Consider the following 22,898-nt stretch of genomic DNA (forward strand, 5'->3'; position numbering starts at 1 on the left):
TGAGGACCTGGACAATCAATGACCTGGACAACCTTCAACTTCTAAGTCTCCCGTTCCAAACAGTTACCTTACTTGACACATTCCTCAAGTAATAATATTTAAGTTGACATATTTGTCTAAAATTTTAGGTACTTCTTAGGAGGGTTCCCTGTTAAGCCAGGACACAACCGTTGGGTTTTCTTTCTTCGCCCTGCATGCATGATCTAACCTTGATTCTGCACAGCTCTAGCCTACCACTTTACAAGTGCACGTCAAAGAGCTGCTTCTCCTGCAGAGAGTCTGAGGCTGGAAAACGAGGAGCTTAAACCCAGATCCATCTAACACGAAGGCCCTCGTTCTACTCTCCCACTGCCCCAGGCTGCTGCCTTCCCGGGAGCTGTACAGCTCTCAACAGCTGCAACACTGGTCCAAATTTGGTCAGCACACTTTAAATACCCATAAAATGACTATCAATAGACTATTTTTAATATCACATTCAGATACAGAATTATAAGGGCTACCCTCCCACATAAAATCCACCAAGCATTAATTTCTGAGTAGCAATATGGTCAAATAATAGAGAAATTACTTTTCTGGTTAGTGATAAGTGTTGCTAGGATCCTTAAATAAAAAGTAAAAGGACAAAGCCATTTGCTACCATGAAATTGCTATTTCTTTATGATTATGTCAATCACTAACTTTTATCACTACAAAAACCACAAAATTAGTTCAACAGATATAAATCCACTACTAAAAATTTATCATTTCATAGTAATTACTAGAAATTATATCTCAAATTCCTAAATATTAAAGTTTCTTAGTAACCAAAATATGTGGAAAATTTTTACATGAAAATGAGTGTAAAACTGGAAATATAAAAAAACTAAACAGGTACAGGGGCCGCCCCTATTCTTTGGTGTATAACATTTCCTAAAGGTTAGTGAAAACACCTTAGAAGTCCTTCCTCCAGCTCTGCTACCAAATCTGTGAACATCAGGGTCGGCCAGGGACCGTACACACGCTCGTACACAACGCTGATCTAGTGTGGGAGGACCGCCCATACTGTGCTACCCATGCAGCACTGAAGTGACGAACAGAAAGAAACACACGCAGCTACCACCACATTCAAGTAAAACGTTTACCTGGATGTCTACAAAGGCCCAGTCACTCATCACTCTCTCACAGGTGGAGAGTATACCTGGGAGGCCGCAGAGAAGCTCAAGGGGAACAGCCACACATAGATCTAGACATCTACGTTTCACCCATCTATATGACTGAAGAGACGAGCTTAACAACGTGGCCAAGAAGGGCGCACGTGTTACTCAGTAAAATGGGAGCACCGAAGGGCACACCACTCCATCGACCTAGGCAGCAAAGGGAAGGAGAACGTGAGTAACAGGAGAGCAGAGGAGGTGAGACGGAAGAATGAGAAGGCCAAACAGCACTCCCTGACCCACAACAAGACATTCTATCTGCTCTTCAAACCCCACCATCAACACCATTCCACCTCTTACAAGGGAAACAAGAGGTGACGGTGTCCCTGCTGACACCAGGTCCCTGCCCGCAAGGCCACGCTGCTGGCACTCCCACCTTCTCCTGCAGGCCACTGTGAGCCGCCCTGTGGAGGCCCCCCCGCACCCCACCGTGGACCAGAATGAGGGAGGCCTCCAGCCAAAAGCTCATGGAACTGAGACCCTGAACCTGACAACAACTCCTGAGTGAGCTAGAGGTCTCGACCACCTGGCTGACCACAGCCCTGAGAGGGAGCCGGGGCGAGGACCACACGAATCCACACCCCAATTCCTGACCACAGACACCATGAGGTAATGGACGCTGGTGTGTGACTCACGTGCGGCTCAATCACCTCTCTCGTCAGCGTCTACCCTACAGAATCACGTGGAGACGGGTGTGTAAGGGTGCTCACACAGCACAAGAACGGCGACACAGACGCCTCCCAAAAATCTAACCATGGATCCAAAGCTAGGAACTTGCAGTGTCCATACAACCAAACGCTACAGAAATGAATTGCAAATCAGTATGTTCAATTCTGTCCCATTTTGTAAAATCAAACAAACATACCCTCGAACATTCTCTGTATACAGATTACTGTAGCAAGATAAAGCCCACTTTAGTCTCGAGGAGAAAGACCTTCCTTACCAAACATCTCCACGAGGTGGCTCAGGCTGGGTGCATGCCTGCATGCCAGATGGCACCAAGGGCTCAAACTATTCTTGTAAGAAGCTTATTACAACTTCTCAAACAACAATTTTTTTAAAAAGTTGTTCTAGAGCCTTAAAAACAGAAAAAAAAAAAAGAAAGAAAGAAAGAAAAAAGAAAAAGAAAAAACAGAGGCTGTCCATTCATCCACCGTTCCTCAGGGAAGTCAGCGCGTGCAGAAGCACTCACTCCCTCCCACAGCAGGCAGCCCACACACTCACCCCCCCAGGGCACCTAACAACCGCCAAGTCTGACACTGAGGGGTTTTCTTAATGGCCTTTTCCTACAATGACCTAATAAGTTTTTTCTTTCTAATATTCTCTTATTTCCATTGACCTGTCCTTCTTGAAGTTTCTAAATCCCAAGAATAACATCAAATTATTATGTGTAATATATCTATCTATAAAAGGAGGTTTTAGAAAATAAAACATATTCTAAAATAGGTTCTAACTAATATAATTCTTTGGTCAAATGAAATAATTCTGATAATGCAATATTAAGCAGTTAACACGTCTTATTTTAGACAAAATACAATTTCACCTGCATACACTGAAATGTACTAAAGCAAAACAGAATACAGAAAAGTCCAGATTTTTCTTCATGTATATCATATCTATACAAAGAAGTTAAGATTTAAAGTAACTGTCTCAATTTCCTTCAGATGCAAAGTTACTGCAATCAAGCTAAATGTTAATCACTGGCATAGACACGTCTAAAATATATTAAAAATGCATCAACCTTTTCCACTATGATGAGGTCTCCAACTTGTATGTCTGAACTCTTAACTTGCACTTTACCTTAAAAAAAAGAAGAAGTATAATCAACTTAAGGAAACAACAGCACACCAGAGTTCAAGTTTCAATTGACAAATAACACTTTAAAAATAACTTTCGGGGGGTGGGGGGGAACACTAGGAATTTATCTGTACTTATACTTTCAGAATAAATTTACTTCACATAGACACAGGCACTAAAAATTAACTTCTCTTAGCTCCCAAGTACAGTTAACTGCCCCCCAATAAAAGACGTGGGGTGTGGGAGAGGGCTCCAAGTGGAGGGGTCTTCCCAAATCTGCCATTATTTCAGGTCTGGGTCCAGCAATGACAATCAGAAACAGTACTGAAGATGATTTAATGAGTGAGTAACAGGAAGATGTCAATCCTTATAGTAATACTGTGAATGGCATTGACTGACACATAACTGACAGAACAAGAGAAGTAAAGAAAATGATACATCACATCCCCATGCGCTGGTAGCTGTACGGATGGCTCCGTACTGGTAAGTGATCCTGGTAAGGTCGAAAGCTTTATCAAGAAGTGATTCTTCTACAGGACACAGTGTGTGAGTTCGCAGATTATCTATACAATACGTAGTGTACAGTGATCATCTATAAAATTCAACAGATAACACTGTATAACGTCAACGTCATACAGGGTAGACAAAATGTTATAGACGTAATTTGAGACACCATCCTACATACATAACAAAACTTACTCAAATTCTCTCTCTCCCTGGGACTCTTAACCCTGCCTCCCTCCCTCCCTCCCGCTGTCCATCTCCCTTTTAGAACTGGCAACAGTCTTGTGGATCTATTTTTACCTTTTTATGGCTCTTTTAAACATAGGAAAAGACCTATGTCTTCACATTCAATTCATTCTGAAGCTAACAGAACAAGAAGCAAGCTCATATCACATTATCAGAAACTAACATTACCAGCTATACCACTGACTTTTAGACCACATTCAACTTACTAAAAACTTATTTCCTAAATACTTCTTGAAGCAGCTGACTTTCAACAGGACCACACCTGTCCCTAAAGATGTGTTTTGAGGACATCAAAAAAAGTTTTTAACTGTTATATTTTTCCATGTTACTTAATAATACAATAAACATGTAAGGACTATAACTAGTTGGGGGGAGCTAATTTTTTATTCATATTATAAAATAGCAATGTTCTTTAGAATTACACGTGAAACAAATCTTAAGTATCTTGATAATTGACAAGTATATGTCTATTAATATCCAGAAAGTACACTTACAAGAGAAGGTCTATTTTAATTATTTTTTTCATTTGGTCCCTTCAAGTTTCACGTCTGTGCTCCCACTATTATGTTTTCTATAGCTCAGCACCAGGCAGCAAAGTTACTCACTGATCTCATGCTCCCTGAGTATTACTCAACAGAATTCCTGTCTTATAACTTAATTTTATTTTCTCTCCTACTATCCAATCCACTGTTCCTTCCTTCTGCTTTTCTATATTCTCTGTAATGGACCCATTCAAAAAGGAGAGGTAGAGAAATAACTGTAATCATAAGAGAAAATAAATGTAGTAAACAATTTTTAAATACTATGAAACAGAAAAATACATCCTTTTCTGACTCCTTAATCAAGATCTTACATTTCTGATAAAGAGACACACTATCGCAAAACAGACACAATTTATATTTAATAGCCTTTAGTTTGGGGGCATTATATAGTGATTTTTATTCATTTCGATGGAACTTACTCACAAATACATGTTTAAGGAAGACAGCTGATGGTAAAATACAATGCCGAAAGTTCTCACGTTAAGAATATGACAATAGGAACAAAACAGGAGGAGCCTATCATGTCAAATCAGTACGGCAATCTGCCTTACATACCTGCTCAAAGTACACATTCCTAAATTTTAAAGAATTGGTCAAATTGCTTAATGGCTCTTAGTTCTCTAACAATTTGAAATAATCTCTGTGCAGGAGACTCCCTGTGCCTCCTTTACAGCCTTGGTCACATGAACTCACTGACTTCTCTTCTGTTTTTTCAAGAGCAGTTCTGGCATTAGACAGAAAAGATGGAGAAAGATTACCTGCTCCCTAGGCACCTGCCCCCCAGTGACAGCCCAGCTGCCCATTGTGAACAGCTCATGCCTACACAAACGGTTTGATTTCTGGCCACCCTCTATGAACTGAGCTGACAGCTGACCCTACAAACATACTATTATCAGAGCTGGGGGACTGGTAACAAAAGAAAATCCCTAAATTTTACATGTCACAGCACAAAGAAAAGCCAGAACTGCTACCTGCCCTCACGGCCCAGTAGAGCCATCAACAATGCAAAGTGTTTCTGAAGTCAGTATTTAAAAGTTAATAATCCCAAAGCTATACTTGATAGAACCAAGTTCTAAATTCAGTAACAAGTACAGGCCAGTACTTACACCTAAGGACAGTTTTTCTTAAAAACACTGTATTCAATTTACCTCGAGTACAAGCTCTGGCTTTTTCCTTTCTGATGAAATGGTTAACAGTCAATGTTACCAAGTACGGTTAACAGCCATCCTTCCCTCTCTCTAAACTACTGCAACGAAATCTTTCCGTTAAGCCCTCCTCCTAGCAATAAATGTTCCCTGCCACCATGCTTCCAAAGTAGCAGCTTACATGTTTCTCAGAAGAAAAGCATTCACCTGGCTTGTTGCATGAACCAAATTTCACAGTCTCCTTTGAAAGATCAAGAAGTAACTCAAAGGCCTACTTAGTCTGACTCCAAAACTTCTTAAACATAGACCCTGCCCACCAATCTCAGTGCTACTCATTTTTTACCTGAATAAAGAGAACACTCTATCAAATGGTCTCCATTACTATCAACTCCCTAATTCAATATGAATTCCAAATGAACTGGTTGGCAAAACTAAAGATTATGTTTATCTCCACCCAAAAAATCTCCACTATTTGACAACTACTTAGAAGGTAATTCAGATTTACATCATTATACACATGTTCTTCAAAACTAATCTCAAATTAATTTTCTGGCTTTAAAACAGTCTATATTTGCTTTCACTGCTGTATCCCACAACCCTTGGGGGCCCAAGTTCTCTATACTAGCTGTTTCTTTTGACTGGAAGCCCTCCCTTCACAGCCCGCCTTAATTCCATAGCAAACAGAGCCTCCCAAAGCCTTCAGGGACCCACATGAGCACTAGCAGTATGCACGCACACCTCTACACAATGTGCTTATCTGCTATGAACAGACATCACAGTGTCTACTAAACCCAGACCCTGTGACAGGTTCAAAGCATAACTGAAACATACCTTTAGGACGTTTAGTTTGTTGTTTGCAAATGCATCAAACAAACTTACCGCACTTCAAAACAAGAGAAGTTTATGACCAAACTATTCGTAATCAGTTAAATGGGTCCAATGTTGCAATGGACTAACGGGGAAGTAGCTACATAAGCCATCCTGAACAAGAAAAAGATAACAAACAAGGATGAAAATGCATTACTTCTTTCCCAACAAAACACACACAGGTAATAAGAGTGGGAGAGACTGGAGCAGATTTTTAAGAAAGGAACTGATCACACGTGAGCGGCACTCTGGAAGGTAACATCAGACGACACGTGCAGGTCCCCGGGCACACAACTGCACACTACAGGAGCAGGTTGCTCGTCTTGTCTCCGCTGTTTGGGTGGGACCAGCACCCCCACCAACTCCCTGAACAGTTTAACTGGCTGTGGAAGTAGAAGCCTAATTTAACAAGGATTATGAAGCAAGGTGGGTAGCTGGGAAATGTTTATTTACATATATAAGTAAACAACATTTTTAAAAAGACCTATACTCTGAAAAGAAATATTGCTGAGAGAAATTTTAAGACTTAAATAAAGGGAAAGATCTATCTCATTGATGGGTCAGAAGACTCAGTATTAATAAAATGTTAGTTCCCCCTCAAATTTATCTATAGATTCAATAGAATTCCAATCAAAATCCCAGCAGGCATTTTTAGAGAAACTGACAAGCTGATTCTAAAGGTCGTATCGAAATACACAGGACCTAGACCAGACTCTAAAAATGAAAAACAAAGTTGAAGGGAAAACACCACCTGATTTCAAGAATTATTATAAAGAAACAGTAAGTAAAAAAGAATGGTATTAGCATAAAGAGAGAAACAGATAAGTGGAGTAGAAGAGACAGTCCAGAAATAAACCCACACATAAAAGACAACTAATTTTTTTAAAAGATTTTATTTATTTATTTGAGAGAGAGAGCACAAGCAGGGGGAGCAGCAGGGAGCCCAATGCGGGGCTCGATCCCAGGACCCTGGGATCATGACCTGAGCCAAAGGCAGATGCTTGACTGACTGAGCTACCCAGGCACCCCAAAAGACAACTGATTTTTTGACAGAAATGTAAGGCAATGCCATGTGAAAAAGATGACTTTTCCAAACACAGTGCTAGAAGCATTTGGATATCCACATGCAAAAAAAGTACTTACATGCACACCTGGTACTGGTACAAAAATGTACTCAATATGGATATACATAATACAAATCCTAAAACCAAAGCACTTATAGAAGAAGAAACATAGGAGAAACATAGCAGAAAATCTCTGTGAACTTGAGTTAGGCCAAGAGTTCTTAGATGGGAAAGTACAAGCACAATCATAAAGGCAAAAGCTGACAAATCAGACTGCATCAACCAGAACATCACAGGGGCCGGAAACAGCACAAAGGTGTAAGACCAAGGAATCAGCAGCTGAGAAACAGCTGAAGTCAGGTGTAAGAGGGAGGAAAAGAGAAAGACAGGAAGAGTGCCTCGCACCAGGTGAAGTGGCCCCCAGCCCCGGCTGAAAAGCCACCACCACGTGGCAGGGCTGCAGAGGAAGAGCGCTCTATGAAATCCAGAAGGCACACTGGAGCGGTCTGCAGTGGGAGCCTGAGGCAGTAAAGGAACCTGAGAGTCAGAGACACAGTGGAAAAGGCAAGGATACGAATACAGACGAACAGTCTCAAGATGATGAAGGGCGGCTTTACAGTCTGAGGCTGTCCCCAGTAAATGACGGAAACAAGACAGGCCCCGTGAAACCCGTCCTGGAGCACACAGGCCGGGACTCTGCTCAGGCTGGGAGGCCCTGGGAGAGGACACAACTCCATTCTGACTCCTGCTAAAGATGGGCAGGGGCAGGGAGGCACATGGTATCCCTCCCCCGAAGCAGGCTGGGGACAAAAGTGGGAACAAAATGGGCAAGGCCCTGCCTGCAGGGAACCTACACTCCAGTGACCTGACATAGAGCACAGTAAGATCAAATACAGTGATGTGTGAATTGTAATCACACCCTAGGAAATAAAAAGAAGGAGGGGCACCTGGGTGGCTCAGCCATTAAGCGTCTGCCTTCGGCTCAGGGCGTGATCCCGGCGTTCTGGGATCGAGCCCCACATCAGGCTCCTCTGCTTGGAGCCTGCTTCTTCCTCTCCCACTCCCCTGCTTGTTTCTCTCTCACTGGCTGTCTCTGTGTCAAATAAATAAATAAATGAAATCTTAAAAAAAAAAAAATTGAAATTTAAAAAAAATAAAAATAAAAAGAAGGAAATACTGCTGTTTTGGGGTGAGGGTTATAAAGCATCTTGCTGGAAGTAACCAATTTTTACTCTTAAACATTCATGAGCAATAATTACAATAGTTTTAAAAAGCATTCTTTAGCAATAGCAAAAAAGTTAAGACGCTCAAGTTAAACACAATCAAATCTTTTGCTTTTTCTATCTTGTGCTTTAGGAAGAATATGGAAATTATAAAATTTATATTGTGGTAAGAAGCATTTAAAGCACATAATGTTATTCACTGGATCAATTATATCAGGCAACCACTTCCCTCTAAAATTATGTCACTAGCTAATACCATCCATGTAGTACCAAGAGAGAGTCCAGAAGCTGCAGAAGAGACTACCCATGCAGACTTTACAGCCCACCAATGCACTTATCTTCTCCCTGAAGCAATATGCAGAACTAAATAATGAAATAAATATCAATAGCAATGCACTACATTAACTAAATAAAGATTTTGTAGAAAAGTACAGGGTTTAAAAAATTAGTAAGTATCTCAATACTAAATATTTTATCAACTAACAGACACAAATGAAAATTTTAATGGTCTTACTACCGACGGGACACTTCAAAGTCTTGGTTAAGCCTGCTGGTGTTTGCATAAGAGAAATGTCTAATCTTTGTTTTCTGTGGTTAGAAAGAATACACATCTACCAAATGTTAAAATACAAAATACTGTTAATATGAACAGTCCATAATTAGCAAGTTCTAAGACTCTCAATCACAAAAGAAACAGAAGCTTTATGAAAAAGCCGCCTTCCTCTCTCCCGGGCCTACAAAGGTACGAAAATCCTAAGGCCCTACGTGAATCTGCACGGTGACATTACTACTAAGAGGGGCATGAACTGAACATGGTTCAGAATTGTCTCCAGTCTCTCATTTCCTTAGATTTTCAATAATCCCACGGTGGTCTCTTACTGCTCCAATACTCCCAAGTGTGGAGGCGGACACCAATCCTTGGTAGAGAATGAAGAAACCACAGATGAAGGAGGCAAGCAGACGCGAGCCCATTTATGAGGTTTCAGTGTCACTGGTCGAATACGCGAGCAGAAAGTAAGTCTCAGAATCATCTTAGAGTGTTTCATGTTTCCAGGGAAAACAAGGGAAAAAAATGAAAAAGAGAAATAACTGGTGGAGGAAGGGAGGGAAAGAGGGAGAAAGGGAAAGATTTTCCAAGATACTACAATGTGCTTTAAAAAGTAACATTACTTAAAACTGGAATGGGATCAGCACGGAAATCTGGATGAGTCAGTGGAGCAGAAGAGAAAGCGAAGGAAAGGGCCCAAACAAATCTGATGCATTTCTCAAAGGTCTAAGAAAAGAACTTTAATAACATTAATAACTGGTTTGAAAGGAACTAAGTAACCATTTGGGGGAAAAAAAGAAGACAGATTCCTTCTTCATACAAGCACACCTGATGGTAAAACTACAAGTGGCTATGGAAAATGAACACAGAGAAACACTGTAGCAAGATTAAAATACTCATTTACACTGGGGTTGAATAGACCTTCTAAGATTGAAGTAAAAACCACAAAGGAAAAGATCAGATTTGTATACATAAAAAGTATAAATTTACCTACATTTAAAAGAAAAAGATACAAAAATGAGTCAAGAAGACAAACATATTTGTCACAGGATAAATTTCTCTCAGAGAAATTATGAAAAAGTAAAGACGGACATATGAAAAAAGAGGAATAAACTTTTATCAAAGATCAAAATGAAAAGTTAAAAGGTAAGCAGCAAGCAAAACACAATGAGAGCACTTTTCACCAAGAAAGCTGGGAAGTTAAAAGTATCTAAAGTAGGGCATGGACGTCAGGAAAAGGGAATGTGTGGGCACCGTGGAGTGCAAAGTGCCGTACCCTCACTGGGCAGCTGCCTGACAACATTAGGCTTAAAACTTTTCATCTTTGATTTGGAAATTTCTCGTGTACTTAGTACCTACCATGTGCCAGCCGCCCTACATAACTCTAGAGAAAACAGCAGTATGAACGCAGCTGAGAATCCAATAACAAAGGTGATCACCAGAGTGACCCCAGCGAGCAGGAGGAGACACCAGATGCTAGCACAGACATGTACCCACACAACAACAATTACTTCTCTCATCTGTGAGAGGGTACTTTGTGTTAGCCAGTATTTTTCATTACTTTCACGTGGCCCCTAATCTCGAAACAGTGCAATAAAAAATATTAAGTGTATGAATAGCAGAAGAAATAAGTTCATACAGATCCTCTTAGGGTGACCCAGGGAAAAAAGGATGGTGAGGAGGGTTATGAGTACACATCTAGCCCCGGGTATCTATGTCCACCTCAGTACAGCCACAGAGAACTAAACAGACGAGATAACAAATCTCAACTGTATGCTTGTGCCTGACAGGTACTAGACTGAAGAACTACTACTGAATAGTACAAATGTAATAATGTATACTGAACATTCTTCAATGGATATTTTCCAAACGCTGCTCAGACCACAGACAGGAAAAAAGGCTACATGCCATAAACATGTGAAAAGGTGAGCACATTTATCAAAGGATTACTCTAAATACATACAGAAAATACACAAACAGGACTTCCAAGTATCCACTGCTCTCTCCTTCATCTGCACGGTCAAAAAAGTGGACCACTGAAAGATGAAACCACATGAATGAAAGAAGGAAAGTCACCAACGCTTCTCTGCGGACTGGATGGCGACAATCCACCCTAACTACTTCTGAGTTTATCAGCTCCTAAGCAATTTCTGATGGGAAACTTCAGCTGACATTTGAGAATACTGTTTTTTAAAAAACCCAACTATCTGAAGACATGACTGTCACAAAAGGAAATTCTTATCAAGTGGAAAATGCAGTAACTCATGAAACCAGTTACAAATTAGGATGTCCAGTGAAAGTGTGCATCGCCCGCAAAGTATGAAAGGCAGTAAAGAGGAATTTTAAGATCCCCTGATTTTTTCAAGGAATAACTATGACACCCAGTTAATTTCATTAAAAGATAAATTTCATTAAGATAACTCATGATATCTTATGTAAAAAAAAAAAAAGCTAGTAAGAATTTTAACAAGTATGTGACAACAACGTCCACAGTAAGATTCAAAGATGCTAGAACAGACAGGAATAAAGAACATGGTCTCTTTCTGCGAATAAAGTTCCTTTTCGGCAAGGAAACTGGAACACAAGAAGCATGTAAGTATGTAAATGTTCTTCCTGGCACACACACGCGTGCACACACGCACAATGTACACAGTGTTCAAAGTCAACAGGCTTCCCTCTCTCTCCTACGTCTGAATGCTAGAAAGCATGTTAAACAACAAAATGCCATAACTATGACAAGAAACAGCTAAGACTGACTGTAGTCATCACCAACTGTATGAAGGAGCCACTGCACAGAACTAATTCTAGGCCCATTTCTAAATCTGAAGTCCCACATTAGCTTTAGGTGTAAATTTGGAATATACACCAATAGTGGATGACATAATGTTGTCCTGTTGAGATCTAGTGGCCGACTAAGACAAAAAAATACTCTAAATTCATCGTCTCTGCCAGAATACTGCATGAACTCTCTAAAAAGCGTAGTCGAGGACTTACTCATGTTTGAATCCTCACACACTGGGTACTTAGTGACTATCCGGAAGTGAACTGAGAGCCAGCCAACGGAATGACTGCAGCCAAGTGTGCAGGTCAGACACCTCTCCTGAGCAAGAGGTAAAAAGAATCCAAATGCAGAAAGGTCCCACAATTCAAAGTCCTCGTCAGGGACTTCTGTAAAAGCTGCCCACAATTTCATATTCTCCTCCTAAACTCTGACTCACATGCTGTCCATTAGGGGCCAAAAATGAATAATAAAGCAGTCACAAATGGGGAAAGCAAAGACAGTGGCCATAGCAGACACAGAAAACTCCCGCACGGCAAGAGAAGCAGCTTCTCGAGCAACAGCACAGGCAGCTGGGGCGCCTGGGTGGCACAGCGGTTGGGCATCTGCCTTCAGCTCAGGGCGTGATCCTGGCGTTATGGGATCGAGCCCCACATCAGGCTCCTCCGCTAGGAGCCTGCTTCTTCCTCTCCCACTCCCCCTGCTTGTGTTCCCTCTCTCACTGGCTGTCTCTATCTCTGTCGAATAAATAAATAAAATCTTTAAAAAAAAAAACAAAAAACAGCACAGGCAGCTAACTAAGCATCGCCTGGCATCAGGGCACCCGGCTGGCTCGGCAGGAGGAGCAGGTGACCCCTGATCTCGGGGTCGTGAGCTTCAGCCTCACACTGGGTGCAGAGATGACTAAAACAATAACTGAATAAAAGTAAAAATCTCAGTGTTGACTGAGATTGTATACCAGTTAAAATGCTCTCTGCTGCTAATAAAGCACCCTCAAGATGGGAGCATACTTAAAAGTGGACGTGGCTTTCCTTTTCCACAGAAAACATACAGCAGAAAACATTTTCCCAGAGTATTTGTTCAGGAATGTGCTTAAGAACTCCAAATACAAAAAGTTCAAATACTGTAAATATGACGTAACAAACCACAGTTAAGTCACATAAAGAAGTGCCATTCAAAGAATAGATCACTACAAAATATTAGAAATTAAGATGAACAGAAAGTATTCTTGACAAGAAAACAAATTTCAAACTAAAGTCAATGAGCATATACACGCATTTTTTTATATCCCAGATTTTACTTTTCAGTCATTTGCATCAGAATAACCAGCCACAAAGCAAACACCACAGTTGATGGAACACTGGGTTTGACATCAGAATCGTCCGAGTTCAAATATGAACTCCACCAAAACCGCAGTGGCTCAGCGCAAATCACAGGGCGTGAGCTTCAGGTCCCTCACCTGTAACGTGGAGATAACACCAGCCTACCTTGAATGCTGGTTATGCAAATGAGCAAGTTACCTGACACTCACAAGTTAGTAAAAAAAAAAAAAAAAAAAAAAAAAGCAGTATCATCATCTACATGTAAAACGTCCTTTCAAAGATCACCAGTGGTGATCGATCTTGTTTAAAAAGGTAAATCTGCATTTGTATTTGAAATAAACCCACTGACAATTATTTTTAAAGTATTCTGAGTCGGAGCATCACAGAAGAGTAACAGACATATTAGTATGCCTTCTTCAACTTGTTTTACTATTTTTAGGTGACAATGACAACATAAAATCAGCCATTTTAAAGTGAATAATGTAGCAGCACTGAGTACATTCACAGTGTTGTGCAACTCACTCTATCAAGCTCACAAACATTTTCATCACCACACAAGGACACGTCATGCCCACTAAGCAGCTGCCCCCCACCACTGCCTACACTTCCGCAGGCCATGGCAACCACAACCTGCTTTCCAGCTCCATTAACTTATCTGTTCTGATACTTTGTGTAAATGACATCATAGAGTCCATGACCCTTTGTGTCTCATTTCTTTCACAGGTGTAATATTTTCAAGGTTCACCCAATGTTTATCAGTATTCATTAATTTTTATGGTTGGATAATAGTCCAACGTAAGAAAACATCAGAATTTGTTTGTTCATTCACCCACTGGTGGACATTTGGCAATTACAAATAGTGCTGCACGTACGTGGGTGTATGCCTATCTGCCTGAGTCCCTGTTTTCAATTCTAAAGGCATTTGGGGAATGTCTCAATTCCTCCTTCGTTTATGAATGATAGGTTTAGGGACATCCAATTCTTGGTGGACCGTTTTTTTCTTTTCCCATCTTAATAATGTCACCCCACGTCCTTCTGACCTCCAGGATTTCTGACTCAAGAGCCCTTCCTTGTGTGTGACAAGCTGCTTCTCTCTCACTGTTCTCAGAATATTCTCTTGGTCCTCGGGTTCCAACACTTTGACTTGTCATGTTCTCAGTGCAGATTTCCTTGCATTTATCTTTGTAGGCATTCACTGATTTTCCTGAATGTGTAGTCATGTCTTTCATCAAATTTGGGGAGTTAACGGCCACTATTCCCTACAACATTCTCTCCGCCCTTTCTCCCTTCCTCTCCTTCCAAGATGCCCACTGTGTGCACAATAGTACACCTGGCGCGACCCACAAGTCCCTTAACGACCTGTTTATTTTCCTCCATTCTTCCTTCTGCTTCTCAGAATGGATAATTCCACTTGAAATTATCTGGTTATTGAAGTTACCTAGGCTCAAGGTCACCGATTCCTTCTTCTGCCTTCTCAACTCTGCTACTGAAACTCACTGTCCAGTGAGTTTTTCCTTTAATTTATTGTACTTTACAGCACCAGAATTTTTGCTTTTTGCTTCCTTTTTATAATTTGTATACCTTTACTGATATTCTGTATCTTAATACCTCGTTTTTCCTGATCCTTTCAGCATTTTCAGTTGTTTCCTTTAGCTCCTTGGACATGTTTAAGGCAGCTAATGTAGACTTTGTCTAGATCTAGTCCAGGATCTGGGCTTCCGCAGGGACGGTTTCTATTCATTTCCTCTGTGACTGGGCCACATGGTTTCTCTGCATGTTCTGTAATTTTCTGTGGAAACCTGTACACTTTGACTATTATAATCTGGTAACTCAGGAAATCAGTCACTTCCCCCTCTTCTGGGTTTGCTTTGTTGTTTGGTATATGCCGTAGCCATGCACATACAGTGACTTTTTTAGACTCATTTTGTAAAGTGTGTATTCTTTGTCATGGGTGGTCTGAGAAGTCTTTCAGCCAGTGTTTTGGAAAGGATTTCCTTGCATGGGGCGGGGGGCAAGACTATGAAAGAAACGGAGGGATGGTGGGAGGGAAGAAGGAAAGAGCTGAGAGGAGGGAGGAAGGAAGCAAAGGAGGGAGAAAGGGAGGAGGACAGAGGCGAGAGGAGAGAAAGTGAGACGAGCCTCTCCCAGTCTCTGCAGATTCCCTCGGTGCTGGGGACTCCAACACAGAGCCAGGCTGCCTACAACTCAGCCTGAGCCTTCACCTCTGCTTGCACTGAGCTTAGAGACTGGCCGGAGGCAAAACACTTTCTCGGGGTCTTTCTGAGCATGATCCCGCACTGGCCTTGGATGTGGCTTTCAAAACTCCCCAGCAAACACAGGAACTTTTATGTGCCCTAATTTTCCAAAGAGATCCCCTCTGCAGCTTCTTCCGCCCAGCATCTGACACTCTATTCTGTGTGTCAACTATCATTGTTGGCCCCAAGCTACTGCTGCCTTCCCTGAGCCTGACATAGGCTTGAGAAATGCCTACTGGTTCTTGGCTCTGCCCTGAGTGAACATCCAAGTTAGATGAAAGAAAGACAAGTATCCTGAGTCAGTCCTTCACGTGTCCCTGGCAAGCTGGACAGACAGACACAATTCTCTGCAAGTAAGTTCTGCTCTACTCCCTTCAGAGCCAGGGTCCAGAGTCCCCAGTCAAGAATGTGGGCTGCATTCCTCACGGTAGACGCTTGACTCTTCCACGTTTCTGTGGAGAAGGGACATGCAGGACTGCCTCCTCTGCCAGTTTCACAGATATCACCACACCATTTAGCTCTGAATGAAACAAATAATACACAGAAACAAATCTCTGTACAGTCCAAATAGCACAATCAAAAATAATTTAAAAAATAAGCCAGAATCTATGCTATATCTAAAGAAGACACACCAAGGTTACACTTAATTTACCTGGCCATTCCGGGGACCCTTTCTTCCAAAACTCAAGCCTACCTCTTTCTACAACACACCTAAGCTCTACCACGCCACTACTTGAAGCATCAAAGCTTCCTAATAGTTAATCATTCAATTTAACTGCGAAACAGTAGTCTTTTCAATAAATGGTACTGGGACAACTGAATACTCACATGCAAAGGCCTGTGGACCCATATCACACGCCACAGACAAAACATGAAACGAAAGTGGATCACACACCTGAATGTCAAAGCTAAAACTATAAAATCCCCGGAAGAAGATGTGGAAGTAAATCCTTGTGACCCTGGGCTGGCAAACCATTTCTTAGCTGCAATGCCAAAAGCACAAGCAACAAAAGAAAACACAGATGAGTTGGACATCATCAACATGAAAACTTCTGGGCATGAGAGGACACCAAGAAGAGAAAACAGGCCACAGAATGAGACAAAATATTTCCAAACCACATACTGACATGAGACTTAAATCAGATTATATAAAGAACGCTTACAACTCAATAATTAAAAAACAAATAACCCAGTTAAAACAGTACGCAAAGGATCTGAATAAACATCTCTCCAAAGAAGACATACAAACACCCAACAAGCACATGAAAAGATGCTCAACATCACTAGACATCAGGGAAACACAAAACAAACCACAGTGAGATACCACTTCACACCCAACAGGACGGCCACAACAAAGACAGACAGTAACAGTGCCGGTGAGGATGCGGAGGAACTGGAACCTTCACGCACTGCCAGTGAGAATGCAAAACGACATAGCCAATTAGGAGAATAGCTTGGCAGTTTATCAAAAACATAGTTACCATATAATCCAGCAATTTCACTTCTAGGTATATTTACAAAAGAAATACAACAATGTTCAACAAAAACACTCACATGCAGACATTCTCAGTATTACTTACAACAGCCTAGAGTGGAAACAATCCAAACGTCCGCCTACAGATGAATGGGTGAACACAACACACGGAATATCACCAAGTGGAGTATTATTTGGCAACAACAGAAATAAAGTCTGAAAGGTGCCACAACATCGATGGACCTTGAACACAGGACGCCAAGGGAGAGAAGCCTGTGACAAAAGCCCACACACGCACGATTTCACTTCTGTGGCCTGCTCCTAAGAGGCAAATCCACGGAGACAGAAAGAAGACTGGGGGCTGCCTGGCCCTGGAGTAGGGTCAGAAGGGGCAAGAATGGGGTAACAGCTAATGTACTCAGAGTTTCTTTCTAGATGTTATAAATGTTCCAAAATTAGATGGTGGTAATAGTTTCATAACTCTGTGAACATACCAAAAACCACTGAAAAGTATACTTTAAATGGATACACTTTATGTTATATGAAATATATGCAATAAGCTATGGAAAAAGTTTTTGGAGAATTATTTCAAATAAATAAATTCAGTGTACGAATGTCCACATGTAAACAGAAGATACAAACTCCACTCTAAACCTCATTTTTTAAATAGGCTTCAAAGTTATTATGAATACTTGTCTAGCTTTTCAGTGCTCTCCTTCATTGTCCCTCACTGACGTCATGACTGTCATGGTGTCACTTTCTGGCAGTCATAATGCCCACCTATAATGGCTTCTCCCACACTCTTCCCAATATATTGCTTCTTTTCCACTGGGACTGAGAGACCAAACAAACAAGCTCTTTAAAAACATAAAATTAAGCAAGGGCTAAAGCCCTGAATGAAGTGAAGGAGAAATGGGCATAAAGCAGTTATCACTTTGGATCATGACATTCATTGCAGGTGCTCCAAGGCCCTTCACCTAAGGCCATGGCACTAGATGTCTGTCTGATCTCTATGACTGTGTTTAAAATATAACACAGAGGGCTTGGGTAGGGTGATATTAGGCTTCATGGAAAATGTGCGTACACCAGTTGGATTTCACATGTGGCTAAGTACCTGAAATTGTAGGCATTATATTATTAAAAAAATTAGGCACTGTATGTAATCGCATAATGCTATTTTCAATAACAGAATCATGACATGTTTTCTTTCATTTATGTTAACTCTAAAATGATGATTACAGTTAGCAAATGATAAGCTAGATGAAAAGGGTCTTGCTAACCTCTTACTGTGAGCTTGCTGTATAGCTGTGAATTCACTTCCTTGTCTCGCTGAAAACGCCGAAATTCATCAATTGCTTCCCTCATGATAGTAACAGCCAAAACAAATCCCTATGAAACAAAATAAAATATGGTATTTGAGAAAACTAGCTTTAACAAAAAAGTTAAGGGAATATTCTTTTACCAAGCAGTTTTACTTTTCCCCCCTCAATTTATGTTACTTCTAAAACATAAACGAAAGCGAAGAAAAAAGACAAAAAGTAAAAATGAAACACTACAAGAAAAATATAATACATAGTAAAAGATTTAAAATTCTCCCTATTCCCAAAAAAATTTTTTAAATTCGTATCATAACATAAACTTCAAGCTAAACATCAGAAATACTTAGCAACCCAAAGAGAAAGAAATCAACAATCTTAAAAAAAAAAAAACAAACAAACCAGGAATTATATTTAGAACGCTCAAGCCTTTAAAAATCAAATTACCAAAGACTGATATCTTATCATTTCTGCACTTGAACCTGCCTTGGTGGAAGGAGCAGGAAGAAAGACAGCGCAGTCCCAAAGCACAGCTTCCTCCTGTGCGGGAGCGCAGGCACAGCCACGGGGCTTGTCCTGTCTCGTTTGGTAAGCAGAAACCTCAACAGACCAACTTGATGCTACATAAATAAAACTCGGATGTGCTTGTGATCTATCTGAAATCTGTTATGCCCAACATGTGGCTGACGTCATCTTTTTTAGAGGTCCTTACAGGGCTGTGTCTGTGTCACCAACAGGCCACATTAAGTGAGCCCTTGCGTTTACTGAAAGGTGATCCTCCGTGGCACGCTCAGAGTTGCACCACCACCATCTGACTGTAGAATGTTCTCATCACCCCAAAGAGCGAGAAACCCCACACCTGACAGCTATCACCCCCGTCCCCTCAAGCCCCCAACCCCTGGCAACCAACTAGTCCAACCTTCTGTCCCTATGGATTTGCCTCTTCTGGGTGATGTGGCCTGTCACGCATTTTGATGAACTGCCAAACTGCCTCCCACAGTGGTCATACCCCTTTAACACGAGCTCATTGGCCATGTGCATCTTCTTGGGGTAAACGTGTGTTCAAATCCTACACTCACTTGTTAGCTGTGTCATTTGTCTTTTCACTGTGAAGCTGTAAGAGCTCTTCGTATTATTCCGGAAACAAATACCTCATTAGACATGTGATTAGCAAATGTGAGAGATTATAAATATCTTCCCCCACTCTAGGTTATCATTTTATTTTCCTGATGGTGTCTTCTGATGCCCAAAAGCTTTTAATTTTGGTAAGTCCAATTTATTTAAGTTTTTCTTTAGTCACTTGGGCTTTCACCATCCAAGATCACAAAAATTTGCCTCTATGCTTTCTTCCAGGAGTCTTACAGTTTCAGCTCTTCCACTGAGGTTTAGAATCCATTATGAGTGGATTTCTGGGTATGACCTGAGGGACGGGCCCAACTTCATTCTCTTGCATCCAGCTGTCCACCTGCCCCAGCACCATTTGCTGAGCACACCAAACGGTCCACTGAACGGTCTTAGCACCCTTACTGAAAATCAATCTGTCATGAACGTCAGGTGTATTTCTGACTGTACGGTGTATTCCTTGGTCTATTCATCTCTCCCTCTGCCAGTGCCACGCCTTCTTGACTACTGTGGCTCTGAAATGAGTTTCGACATGGGGAAGCAGGAGTCCTCAAATGCTATCTTCTTTTCTAGGCTGCACTGGCTACTTTGGGTCTCTTGCATTTCCATATGAATTTTAGAACCAGCTCATCAATTTCTGCCGAAAAGCCAAGCGGGATCTTGACAGAGATTGTACTGAACCTGCAGATCAACGTGGAGAGTGCTGCCATCATGACAATATGGTCTTCCAGTTCTTGAACATGGGATGGCTTTTATTTATTCAGATCTTTGATTTTTTTTAAAATATTTTATTAGTTTCCAGTATGCAACCCTGCATTTTAGCTAAATCTAGTCCTATTTTTTTCTTTCCAGTGCTATTGTAAGTGGAACTGTTATCCTAATTTCATTTTCAGATGATCATTGCTAGTATACAGAAATGCAAGTGGTTTTTGTGTATCTAGATTGTACCCTACAATCTTACTATCTCATTTATTAGTTCCAGCATTTCTGTGTGTGTGAACACCTCCAATTTTCCAATGTACTAGATCATGCCTCTGTGAACAGATCCAGATTTCCTTCTTTCCTTTCTATCTAGATGTCTTTTAGTACAAGTAAGACAAAGAAAAAATATGAAAACCCAAAGCAGGAGATACCAATATTCTTTTAACAAATTTAGTGTTATCAAAGCCTTAAAATTTACACACACTTTAACCAAACAGTTTCACTTCTGGAAACTTATGCTAAAAAACAAACAAAACAAAAACAAAAAGAAGAATCCCAGCAGCATCAAATATAAAAAACTAGAAATAACCTGAGTGTCTACAAATAGGAAATTCACGGTACACTCGTATGTTGAAATACCGTATTTCCTTAATTCAAAGATGCAGTTAGTCTCAGGTGGGAAGACAACACCACTTTTAAAACACAAACTCTAAGTCACAGCTCAGTTTTGGTAACATGAAAACTATGCACCCACCAACCCAGGAAACACAGTCCTACGCAGCCATTCTCATGTAGGGGAATATTTACTGTTACAGACCTGTGTTCACAGTGTATAAGTAATGTCTTACAATTCTATTTGTGACTGTCTTGCCTTGAGAGAGAGACAGGAGAACGGCTGTCAAGACTATGTTCCTTAGAGACTGAAGACAGCACTGTTGAACGAGCGGCTCTGAATCAGGCAGACACAGCATCATCACTTGGAAGGTCTTCTGCGCTACAGACTTGCTCGAGCCCTCCCTGAAATGTGTCCCTTCACCTCTTCTCTCCAAGGAACAGGCCCCAGACATATATATGTGATCTACACTCTCCAGGTCAATCTAACTTTCACCCCGGAAACGTACGGCTTAAAGACAGCAGAAGTTAATTCGCCACTCATTAGGTAATTCTAAACCACAACACATAATAGTCCTTAGTGCTTTCAAGAACTCAGAGAGTGAAATAAGCTCTCATCTCTGAATCAGTGATATTAGAGAGGGTCACCAAAGAGGGGTAGGTTCCAAATTCTGAAACAGGAGTGAAGCACTCTTCAGAGGAAACAGAGCCCCGGTCACAGGCAAAGACTGCTAGCACATGCAAGCCGCTCCAGGCCACGCCTCCCATCAAAGGTGCACCTGAATACAGAACAGATGTGAGGTGTCACTCCCACACCACCACGTCTGTCTCCGGCACGGCTATCCTGAGAAAAGCCCCAAGAGCCAGCCTCGCAACGTGGAGCAGATGATGAGCAAGGCGCAGCGGACGCCAGGCCACCATTTCCTTCTTAATCACTGGAGTCTACCACACGTGGGCCTCTGCCTTTAGAGTTTAGATCTCCTGAGTCCTAACTAGATCAGAACAGACTGGTGGCCTACGGAGGATGTGGACAAGCAGTCCCGCAGGAGTAGGTGGCCTCAGCCCAACCACGTCCAAGACGGAAGCTATAGTAATGCCACCTAGAAAAACCAGAAGCGGGGGCGCCTGGGTGGCACAGTCGTTAAGCGTCTGCCTTCGGCTCAGGGCGTGATCCTGGGGTTCTGGGATCGAGCCCCACATCAGGCTCCTCCGCTAGGAGCCTGCTTCTTCCTCTCCCACTCCCCCTGCTGTGTTCCCTCTCTCGCTGGCTGTCTCTGTCAAATAAATAAATAAAATCTTTAAAAAAAAAAAAAAGAAAAGAAAAACCAGAAGCGAACACAAGAGGGTGACAGTATTTCACAGGGAAACAACAGTATTTGTGCATCAGCCTGTCAGTCACAACGCATGACAGGAACGTGTCACACGGCCAGTCCACAGGCTGGGACTAAATCTTGTATCACAAAGTGCAATTCTTTTTTCCTACTTCTGCAGATGGCCCAGGAGCCACGTGGAGTAAGTGCCAAAACAAGATCTATTTTTATAAAAAGAGTAAAAATCAGTTTAACCTTGAGGGATTATTACATGCCGGAAACTTTTCTATGTATTTTAGATGAGTTACCTTTTAAATGCCACAAAAACCTTATGAGGTGTGTGACCCTTAGCTCTAATTCACAGGGAAACTGAGACACAAGCAGCACACATACTTTTGCAAAGATCGCACTAAATGTGTAGCTTATGTTAAGAGTGTTTGTCTCTGGACAGTAGGAGGTATGAGTCCAAGTAACTGATCTGGTTTCTCCTTTCCGTACTCCACCCACACCTCCAACGTGCAGAGACGCTCAGAAGAAAGAGTGGACAGAAGGAAAGACTGAAAATCAGAGTTCTCGCAGGCTGACCAGTCACCTACGCAGCCTATCTGGCTTTCCATGAACAAAACACCAGGAATGCAGCTTATGAGGAAGATGCAGTGTTAACAATCCAGACCTCCTTTATCTAAGAGTCACTTGCACGGATAGATCCATTCTACCTGATTAACTCAGAGAAAAGCATTACAATCTGTTCTGTTACTCTGATTACAACAGCTTTCCCTCAAAGAGCTGCTGTGAAAGCTGAATGATGCAAAAGGTAATCTTCATTCTGACACAAAAATGCGATAAAATCACTTATTTTCAGTTTGCTCTTCTGTTCC

The 22,898-nt window shown here is 41.4% G+C and overlaps 1 protein-coding gene across 8 annotated transcripts in view; it reads right to left on the reverse strand.

The window, feature by feature from the left end:
- ATP9B (ATPase phospholipid transporting 9B (putative)) overlaps positions 1–22,898 on the reverse strand; it is a 250,435-nt gene that overhangs the window by 187,764 nt on the left and 39,773 nt on the right. For 4 of the 8 annotated variants that reach the window (XM_057313320.1, XM_057313317.1, XM_057313319.1 and 1 more), the window contains exons 5-7: positions 18,239–18,347; positions 3,434–3,553; positions 2,935–2,993 (exon numbers count right to left, since the gene is read on the reverse strand). The exons of 2 other annotated variants lie outside the window; for them this stretch is intronic. In XM_057313320.1, the coding sequence (XP_057169303.1) occupies positions 2,935–2,993; positions 3,434–3,553; positions 18,239–18,347 (288 nt within the window). The remainder of the gene's footprint in view (positions 1–2,934; positions 2,994–3,433; positions 3,554–18,238; positions 18,348–22,898) is intronic. 2 more of the 8 variants (XM_057313321.1, XM_026496508.4) reach the window with 1 other exon arrangement.

Source organism: Ursus arctos, unplaced genomic scaffold (genome assembly GCF_023065955.2).
Source record: "Ursus arctos isolate Adak ecotype North America unplaced genomic scaffold, UrsArc2.0 scaffold_17, whole genome shotgun sequence".
Taxonomy (NCBI): Eukaryota; Metazoa; Chordata; class Mammalia; order Carnivora; family Ursidae; genus Ursus; species Ursus arctos.